The sequence below is a fragment of the Rattus rattus genome, chromosome 6, assembly GCF_011064425.1.
Source record: "Rattus rattus isolate New Zealand chromosome 6, Rrattus_CSIRO_v1, whole genome shotgun sequence".
Lineage (NCBI taxonomy): Eukaryota > Metazoa > Chordata > Mammalia > Rodentia > Muridae > Rattus > Rattus rattus.
This window is the reverse complement of record NC_046159.1, coordinates 83,752,073-83,762,759: the sequence shown is the minus strand read 5'-3', so window position 1 is coordinate 83,762,759 and position 10,687 is coordinate 83,752,073. Positions and strand designations below refer to the sequence as shown.

The window sequence follows — 10,687 nt, the reverse complement described above, 5'->3', positions numbered from 1 at the left end:
CTAAACATAGTAAAAGCAATATACAGCAAACCAGTAGCTAACATTAAACTAAATGGAGAGAAACTTGAAGAAATCCCACTAAAATCAGGAACTAGACAAGGCTGCCCACTCTCTCCCTACTTATTCAATATAGTTCTCAAAGACCTAGCCAGAGCAATCAGACAATGAAAGGAAGTCAAAGGGATACAAGTAAGAAAGGAAGAAGTCAAAATAGCACTATTTGCAGATGATATGATAGTATACTTAAGTGACCTCAAAATTTCTACCAGAGAAATACTAAACCTGATGAATAACTTCAGCAAAGTGGTTGGGTATAAAGTTAATTCAAACAAAGCAGTATCCTTCCTCTACTCAAAGGATAAACAGGCTGAGAAAGAAATTAGGGAAATTACACCATTCACGAAAATCACAAATAACATAAACTACCTCGATGTGACTCTAACCAAGCAAGTGAGAGATCTGTATGACAAGAATGTCAAGTCTCTGAAGAAAGAAATTAAAGAAGATCTCAGAAAATGGAAAGACCTCCCATGCTCAAGGATTGGCAGTAATGTAAAAATGGCCATTTTGCCAAAAGCAACCTACAGATTCTTTGCAATCCCTATCAACATTTCAATTCAATTCTTTTTTTTTTTACTTTATCTGCATTTATTTATGCTGAATGTATTCCTGAGCCATGAGTTTTTGTTTCTACAGTTTCTTCTGGGACATCTTTTTCTTCTGTGCAACCTCCTCTTCTGGCTTTGGAAAAATCTGTTCCTTCTCAGTGAGGATCATCTCGATGTGGCAGGGGGATCTCATGTATAGGTTAATCTGGCCATGGCTAGTTCTTTTTTCCAAGATCAAGTGACCACAGGTGTGTTGGTTCATTTCTGGGTCTTCAATTCTATTCCATTGATCTACCTGCCTGTCTCTGTACCAATACCATACAGTTTTTTAAATCACTATTACTCTGTAATACAGCTTGAGGTCAGGGATGGTGATTCCCTCACAAATAGGTTCGTCTGCTCATCTTAGGTGCCTTGTTCACCTGAATGTGTTCAATGACTAGAGAATCTACATCCAAACCCTTAAGTTCAGCATTACTCTCTGCATTTTTAAGCATGTGCAGCAAAAAATCAGCACTCTTTTTTGGCCACCATCCCTGTGTCCAGCCCCGCTCTTTGGCCTGTGCGCACCTACCAACCCCACCATTATACGGCCAGAATGTCACACATTGCTTCTTTAAAGTGACATCCTTCAGATACTTGGTGGCTTTGAGGATATGCATACCCTTGATGGCTTGGGCAGTTTCCCAGGTGTTCCTAAAGTGAACATGAAGGTTTGAGCCTCTTGATTTGCATGATTTTGTGGGATTTTCTGGGTCAAGGGAGTAGTGAACCATCTTCACAGGTCACCTCTGGCCGCTTACAGGAAGAGGACCAACTCAATTCTTCATAGACTTAGAAAGAACTATTTGAAAATTCATTTGGAATAACAAAAACACCCAGGATAGCAAAAACTCTCCCCAATAATCAAAGAACTTGTGAGGGAATCACCATCCCTGACCTCAAGCTGTATTACAGAGTAATAGTGATTTTAAAAAAAACTGTATGGTATTGGTACAGAGACAGGCAGGTAGATCAATGGAATAGAATTGAAGACTCAAAAATGAACCAACACACCTGTGGTCACTTGATCTTGGAAAAAAGAACTAAAACCATCCAGGGGAAAAACATAGTATTTTTAATAAATGGTGCTGGTTCAATTGGAGGTCAGCATGTAAAAGAGTGCAAATCGATCCACTCTTATTGCAAAGCTTAAATACAACTGAATTAAGAACCTCCACATATGTGGAGGCAAAGAGATGCAGCTCCCAGGCAGGGTCATGTAAGGACTGGTGACAGGTGCAAGTAGGGGCTGGAATACCTCCCTTGAGAAGAAAATGTTTTTCTCATTTAGCCTTAAACTATGTTCTGCTGTGTCCTGTTTCTGTGAAAGCAGCTCTCATGTTCTCCTGGTAATGGTGAGTATATTTGGATAATAAGAAGAGGGGTGATTTGTTATGTGAATATTTTGAGAAGAACCCTTTGTTTAGTCGTATTTCTTTCTTTAGTCTTACCTCAGTTGTTCCTGGTATCATGGGAATAATGATCTTATGGTATCTTGCCAAAATGGAAATTATAGTAATGCATATTCATATTTATATAAGGATTAATAAAGCTTGCATCTGTGTGCAGTTGCTTCTGCCTTTGCTCTGCATCCCCTGTGACCTGGTGGTGTGTGACCGTACCCAGGGCCCCCAACACACTAAATGTTGACACACATATAAAGAGATAAACTTAAACTAATAAAAGAGAAAATGGGGAAGACCCTCAAACACATGGGCGCTGGGGAAATTTTCCTGAAAAGAACACCAATGGCTTATGCTCTAAGATCAAGAATCAACAAATGGGGCCTCTTAAAACTGCAAAGCTTCTGTAATGCCGAGGACACTGTCATTAGGAAAATAACAGCAACCAACATATTGGGGAAAGACCTTTACCATCCTACATCTGTTCTAGGGCTAATATTCAAAATATACAAAGAACTGAAGAAGTTAGACTCCACAGAGCCAAATTACCCTATTAAAAATGGAATCGAGAACTCAACAAAGAATTCTCAGCTGAGGAATATCAAATGCCTGGAAAGTACCTAAAGAAATGTTCAACATCCTTAGGCATCAGAGAAATGCAAATCAAAACAACTCTGAAATACCACCTCACATAAGTCAGAGTGGCTAATATAAAAAAATTGGTGACAACAGATGCTGGCAAGGATGTGGAGAAAGAAGAACATTCCTTTACTGTTGTTGGGATTTCAAGTTGGTACAACCACTCTGGAAATCAGTCTGGAGGTTATTCACAAAATTGGACAGAATACTACCTGAAGACCCATTCATACCACTCCTGGGCATACACCCAAAAGATGCTCCAACATATAACAAGGACACTGCTCCACTATTTTAATAGCACCCTTATTTATTTTTTCCCATCTTTATTAACTTGAGTATTTCTTATTTACATTTCGATTGTTATTCCCCTTCCCGGTCTCCAGGCCAACATCCCCCTAACCCCTCCCTTTTCCCTTCTATATGGGTGTTCCCCTCCCCATCCTCCCCTCATTACCACCCTCCCCCCAACAATCCCGTTCACTAGGGGTTCAGTCTTGGCAGGACCAAAGGCTTCCCCTTCCACTGGTGTTCTTACTAGGTATTCATTGCTACCTATGAGGTTGGAGCCCAGGGTCAGTCCATGTATAGTCTTTGGGTAGTGGCTTAGTCCCTGGAAACTCTGGTTGGTTGGCATTGTTGTTCATATGGGGTCTCAAGCCCCTTCAAGCTCTTTCAGTCCTTTCTAAGATTCCTTCAACGGGGGTCCCATTCTCAGATCAGTGGTTTGCTGCTGGCATTTGCCTATGTATTTGCTGTATTCTGGCTGTGTCTCTCAGGAGAGATCTACATCCAGTTCCTGACGGCCTGCACTTCTTTGCTTCACCCATCTTATCTAATTGGGTGGCTGTATATGTATGGGCCACATGTGGGGCAGGCTCTGAATGGGTGTTCCTTCTGCCTCTATTCTAAACTTTGCCTCCCTATTCCCTCCCAAGGGTAGTCTTGTTCCCCCTTTTAAAGAAGGAGTGAACCATTCTTTGCAGACCCTTATTTATAATAGCCAGGTGTACTTCAACAAAGGAATGGAAACAGAAAATCTATAAATGTACATTTACAAAATGGAATACTACTCAGCTATTAAAGACAATGACTTCATGAAATTTGCAGGCAAATGGATAGAACTAGAAAATATCATCCTGAGTGAGGTAACCCAATCACAGAAAAACACACATGGTATGTGCTCACTGAAAAGTGGATATTAGCCCAAAAGCTGGAGTTACCCATGATATAATCCACAGACCACATGAAACTCAAGAAGAAGGATGACCAAAGTACAGATGCTTCAGTCCTTCTTAGAAGGGGGAAGAAAAATATTAATAGGAGAAAATATGGAGTCAACTTTTGGAGCAGAGACTGAAGGAAGGGACTGCCCCACCTAGGGACCCAGCCCATACACATACAGCCACCAGACCCAGACAATATTGCTGATGCCAAGAAGTACATGCTCACAAGAGCCTGGTATACCTATCTCCTGAGAGGTTCTGCCAGAGCATGGCAAATACAGAGGTGAATGCTAGTAGCAAACTATTGAACTGAGAATGGGGTCCCCGTTGGAGGAGTTGGAGAAAGGACTGAAGGAGCTGTAAGGGTTTGCAACCCCCATAAGAACAATATTAACTAACCAGAGCCAGAGCTCACAGGGACTAAATCACCATCCAAAGAGTACACATAGACAGACCCATGCCTCCAGCTGCCTGTGTTGCAGAGGATGATCTTGTTGGGCACCAATGGGAGGAGAAGCTCTTGGCCCTGCCAAGGCTTGACACACCCCTCCCAGTATAAGAGATGTCAGGGCAGATAGGTAGGAAGGGTGTGGGTGGATGGGTGTGGGAACACCCTCATAGAAGAAGGGGGAGGAGGATGGGATAGGGGGGTTTATGGAACACAGGAAACCAGGAAAGGTTTACATTTGAAATGTAAATAAAAATAACCCAAGGGAAAAAATAAAGTAAAAAGAAAACTTGAGATATTAAAGTTGAATTTATTCTGATTGGAACACAAAAATACCTACTGATACTTATGCAGTTTTCAGTTCTGTAAGGATAACTTCACATGAAGTTAGTAAATGAGGAGAGATTTTTAGACACTTTCAAATACCCATAAAATATCTACTTTATTAGAAATCATTGAAGTGGAAAAACAAATATATCAATTTTTTAAAACTTATATAATGTTAGCAATGCCTTATGTTTTCCTAGACCATTAGTTGAAACTTTCTAAGAATTTCAAAGTATATACATACTTAACAGAATGGAAAATTACTGTTAAGCATTAAATTAGTTAATATTGGTTGTTTATTCCTCCTTTAAGATTTTTATAATTGACACATACTGCCAGTTACCTTGAGAAAATGAGAAAATACATAATACAATTTAAATATACCCTAATAGTATACATTTATTCTTGCAAAACAATAAAATCTGTTCTTTGTTTTGTGCCCTCTGATGTATTTCAGGTGTTTTGCTAAAGAAATAAAAACCTAACAGAGTTGGCATTGCTTGTGTGGAAGCATGCTCTTAAAATTATTAAAATATATACTCAGGAAAATCTTCTCTCAGATATGCTCCTTAAAATATTTCCTCTGGTGCTATTTTTAACATATATATCAGTGTACATCGACTATAAAAACTGGTAACTTTTAATTAAACTATAAGACCTATTGATGTTCTTCATTCTATCAGCCTTCCTTCTCTCAATCCACCCCTTCTGTGTGACCCTGTCCTTTTCCCAATACCCCTCTCTTACAGTCACACATATAATCATAGATCACATTAATTATATTCTATGGGTTTGTATTAATAATTACACTTATACTTCTATGTCTAAAACATCTGTTGGGTGCTTTATACAGTATGGCTCAAAAGTAATATTCTAAGCAGAGAATTCGATAATCCTTTATTAAAGAAAATGCTGCTTCATTTTACCACCTACTGATTCTTCTACTATTAATGAAGAGAAAAAGAAACACTCTCCCAGCTGGACCTTGGATAAATATCCTTGTAGAATGAGGCCCTAAGAAATAGTTATAAGGAAGAAATGTCATCAGTTAATCCCCCTCTAGACCCACAGTTATGTCATCTGAAAAAGGCACTTCTGACCTTGAGGTTGTTACAAAGTGATAAGGGAGGTAAAGGGGTGAACACTTGTCATCCCAGCACTAGGCATCCCAGATATAGAGACAAGAGAAGAACTGGGATTACCATCTTGGCCCAGGTTCCTTAGAAATATGCTCTATCAAGACACATGTGTATGAAGATCAACAGTCAAAGTTGAGAGGCCTGGTCTCCTCTTGCATGTACACATATATACTTCATCTGTGTGCACATACATATATGCATACAGATACACAACAAATATATTGTATAACATATATGTTTAATAAACAATTTTTGTTTGTCAATAATATTATAATGAGTGTAGATGAAATGAAGTACAAGTAAACAGGCATATGATATTTTCATATAAGACACATTAGTAGCTATGGTAAAAAATGCAAAGTTTAAATTCACAGTATTTTTATGGATTCAGAGAAGTTATTAAGAATCAGAATTAAAGCTACCATAAACTATTTAAACTATTCTTGAAGAGTAAGTGTAGATTTAAATCTTTTCAAAAAGGTTAGAAAGTTAATATCAGCAAGGATCTTATTCTGAGTAAACTTGGCAGCAGGGGAATATTCATGGTACATAATAAAGGAGAAAGAGAATTCATGTGGAAATATCAACTAATTGTGTACAATTAACTTAAGAACACTATAGTACTTGGCAAGAGAAGCAAAAAATAGAATGTTTATGTGAAATGCAACAAATTTTATTTGAATAATATAAAAAATCTTGCTTTCTATTAGATCATTAAAGTTTTTTTAAAGACTGTATTTTAGAAAAAAATAACTGGGGCTGTGCAGAATGATTGTTTTAACTATCTGTAAGTATAATCCAAGGACTGTCATGACATCTTCTCACCTCTGTGGGCACCAGAAACTCAAACATTCATACACTCTAGCCATTGCATTCACAGGTGTAAATGAATAATAATTCGGTAGATTTTTTTTTTAGAAAAGAAGAAATCTTTTTTAAGAAAAGCTCTTGGAGTGCTTTGACTGAATGTTTTTCAGCATAATTATTATTCTGTTATCAGAACTGATTTGTACCAAAGGAGTAATTGTGGGATAGGCATACATCATAAATTTCTGAACAGTCAAGAAGACTTGGTTGTACATCCACAACATGTCTGAGGTGAATGAGATAATAAAATCCACCCAGTACATGACCACGAAGAAAATCACCAGCAGCAAGATGGTCTGGGTGGCCCTTTTCTCAGGGGATGCTCTCAATTGGCTGATGCTATGAATGTGCTTACATTGCCTTTGATGCCTGAACATGATAATCATCATGTATGTGCTTGTGGTCAGCATAACTCCCACTAGAAAAACATCTCTGGAGATTGATATTGTAAAAATCAGTCCCCTGATTATGTAGTTCATGGGTAAGAGTGAGCAGGATTTAGTAACCTGCATCTGGTTGGTCTCATTCACATTGGTAAAACCACCAACGTAGAAGATCCGGTTAGTACTGAAGAACAAATTGAAAAACCAAATACATAAGAAAACATGGATCATGTATTTTTTTAGTTTTTGTTTAAATTTTGCCAACAAAGAGGTATTGGGACTGACAGTGACGGCCTGGAACACACTCAGGAGGCAGGTGATGCAGATAGAGAGGCCTCTCATTGACCTGAATAAATAAAAAGTTGTCTTGCATTTGAAGTCATTCTCAATGTACAGTGACTCAAATAAGTCTGTAAGCAAAATGTCCCCTCCAATGAGGACCATCATTATGTGAACAAAGGTGAGCTGACAGGAGATCAGGTCTGTGGGCTTAGGTTTGTGACCTAAGATTGTGAAAATATAGAAAAAAAGAAGAAACATATTTGCTAGAACTCCAAGCCCAGCTTGGAAATAAAGAACATTCTTGAATGGTGACATAAGTGCAGAATGCATTCATCTTAACAGCATAGTGGAAGTTTATTTTCATATATCTGAAAAAATAATATAGCATACATCATGCTTGTAGTACACTGGGAAATATGTCTATATTATCATTCTACTTTCCATACTAGTTGTTGATTAGCCTGCCCCTTTACTTTTGATGACCCATACTGTACATCATAGCCTACATTTCTATATACCTTCCATGTAGCTCCTGTATATATAGAATATTATAGATAATAAATGCATTCACACATATTTATACAGAATTTAAAATTCGTAAACCTGCTGCACCTAAGTTTGGTGCAGGAGAAAGCCAATGCTATTGGTTTAAATTACCTCATTTAACACTGAACACCTAAAACAGTAGTTCTGGTCAAAGAATGCTATTCACATTTGTACAACTGAATAAAGTTTATGTTGATCTGTAAAATAGTCACAGATATACATGAAATTTGAGGTGATTCAACCCCACATTTCCTAATTTTACTGTGCTCTATTTTGCAGCTATGTTTTGACTCATAATTCCAATGAAATTACAGTGCTAATTCATGATAATCCAACTATTTTAATTGCAAAATATCCTTCTCAATTCTTCTATTTTTATGTTCCTTTTTTTCTAAGAATATGAATTAAAGACATAGGTCCATGTAGAGACCATTAGTGAAGTTTCCATACCCTACACCCTTAATTATGGTTACAAAGGCTCACAGACATTTCAAGGTTATTTCCCACCCCATCACCTTTTGTGAGACTTCAGGTTTAAAGCGCTAATTCCCAGCTACCAAGACCAACACTATTTTTCTTTTGGGGGGCATTGTAAATTGTTAATAAAATTGTGAGTTATGGCTTTTTGGCCATCTATTATTGATATTTTACCTACATACCTTTTTCTTCTGTATTTATCTCCATCCACTCTCTAGGAAGCCACCCTTGTTCCTATTTTCCTGATAAGATACTTGTTCCCTGAAATTCTGCTTTCTATCACTCCCATGCCCAACCCTATCCTGCCTAAGGTTCCATTTCCTTTCCTGATTTCTGTTACTATACATTATATAATCACATCCAAAGATGTGGAGTTAGGAGCCTCCAACAAGAGGGAATGTGTGACATTAAGACAGTCACTATTTCCCATACATGATGACAAACATGGGCTTGCTGAAAATGATCACATAGTGATGCTGTTAGGAAATTTCTGTTTTAATAGAGATTCCTTCCCACGCAGTGAAAAACAATGTATAATCATATGTCATCAGCACTATCACAATATTTACAATTTCAATCAATGGTCTGAACTTTGCTGTTAATGGTAGTTCTTTGGCTTAGTTTCCAGGATTGGCTTATTATGGAATTAATTTAAAATCAGCATGTAATACAGAAAGTGAAAAGAAATACACTGACTCATATTCATGTGAGAAAATTGTGCATAATTATATGTTTAAGTTCACTAGTATATTCTAAATATAGATGCATGCATGCATATAAGTATAGAAATAATGCAGGTGTTAGTGTCTGAGATCATCCTACAAGATTTTCATGAATGTGGCACTATCGATGATACATTTCACATTTAAATGATTTTAAATCAAAGAACTGTTCCAAAATTCTAATTTTATAACTACAAATGGACTAACTATACACATATAAAATATATTATTTTATAACACCAATAATTTATTTAAAGAACTACAAGCATTATATTTAATACAGAAGATGATAATATGGTAAAGGATCGTGATGTAAAATGATTCCTTATCCCAGAGATATGCACTTGAATCTCTCTACTTCATATCCATAGATTTTTAAATGTTTATCCCATGAAGAAAATAAGGCACCTTCTAATTAATAAATTGGCCTCTTTATTTGGGGCTCAGTGGAGCTGACAGTTGGTGAAAAAAGACCATAGATATCAAGGGTAAAAACTAATTTGTTACATAAATATGCACTGAAAAAAAACATATTTTGTATGAAAAGAAAATTGCAGTGGTGGGGGCTTCCATGTTAGTTTAAGCTGTAATATTTAGTGGTAAGTGGTAAAACCAGAGTCTATCTATAAACACTCAGAATAGTGGAGAAGCCATCATTACTAAATTGAGGCAGACCAAAAGACTAATGCACAGAGAGAGAGAGAGAGAGAGAGAGAGAGAGAGAGAGAGAGAGAGAGAGAAACAAGGAGACAGAGAAACAGAGAGGAAAGCATCTCTCTTTCAGAGAAAAGAACAGTCATTTCACTTCTTCCTTATCACAATATTTGATTTTAGAACAGTTTGTTTTATACACATATAGTGATCTTTGTATTCTGTTTCTGAAGATTTAATAATACAGGGAACATATAATATATGTTTCAAATATATCATTTGAAAGTATCATTTTTATTCTAAGCTTCACCACATTTGGTTAATGATGACCTAAAAGCTGTAGGACTTCTCAGAAAGAACGTAAAGCTAGGATGTGACTTTCAGGTGAAAAGTGAAATTGTTGGCTGATGTACTACTGTCCACTGTCAGCAACACAAAGACATTTTGACATTTTTTTTTAAATCCCCCAAAGAGAAAGAACTTGGCCTCAAAATTATTTCCATGAAATCTTTATAAAATATAGAATGCCAGGAAGAATACTTAGTATGTTGTAATAAAGTAGTAATTCATAGCTCTTACCTGATAATCTTAAATAATTCAAATGCATATATTCTTTTTTTGAATTTATAACTTTTTATTTTTTATGTTACAATTGCAAATGCTCAGTTAAAAATCTTTTTTTATTTTTTATTTTTTTATTTTTTATTAACTTGAGTATTTCTTATTTACATTTCAAATGTTATTCCCTTTCCCGGTTTCCGGGCAAACATCCCCCTAATCCCTTCCCCTCCCCTTCTTTATGGGTGTTCCCCTCCCCATCCTCCCCCCATTGCTGCCCTCCCCCCAACAATCACGTTCACTGGGGGTTCAGTCTTAGCAGGACCAAGGGCTTCCCCTTCCACTGGTGCTCTTACTAGAATATTCCTTGCT

At 36.9% G+C, this 10,687-nt stretch overlaps 2 protein-coding genes across 2 annotated transcripts; both read right to left on the bottom strand.

The window, feature by feature from the left end:
- Positions 1-690: 690 nt before the first annotated feature.
- On the bottom strand, positions 691-1,384 carry LOC116902807 (60S ribosomal protein L17-like). Its single transcript, XM_032905140.1, has 2 exons — positions 993-1,384; positions 691-829 (listed from the first exon to the last, which is right to left on the bottom strand). Exons 1-2 carry the CDS (start codon positions 1,382-1,384, stop codon positions 691-693), a joined length of 531 nt encoding a protein of 176 aa, XP_032761031.1.
- A 5,380-nt stretch (positions 1,385-6,764) lies between these two features.
- LOC116902805 (putative vomeronasal receptor-like protein 4) lies at positions 6,765-7,706 on the bottom strand. Its single transcript, XM_032905139.1, has one exon. It carries the CDS (start codon positions 7,689-7,691, stop codon positions 6,765-6,767), a length of 927 nt encoding a protein of 308 aa, XP_032761030.1. The 5' UTR covers positions 7,692-7,706.
- Positions 7,707-10,687: the final 2,981 nt, after the last annotated feature.

What these genes read in the sequence shown, in the direction of transcription:
- LOC116902807 (XM_032905140.1), bottom strand. Translation starts at nt 1,384, where the DNA reads ATGGTTCACTACTCCCTTGACCCAGAAAATCCCACAAAATCATGCAAA. An exon ending in ATGAGCAGACGAACCTATTT is followed by an intron (nt 830 to 992) that starts GTGAGGGAATCA and finishes CTTGGAAAAAAG; the next exon opens with AACTAGCCATGGCCAGATTA.
- LOC116902805 (XM_032905139.1), bottom strand. Translation starts at nt 7,691, where the DNA reads ATGCATTCTGCACTTATGTCACCATTCAAGAATGTTCTTTATTTCCAA.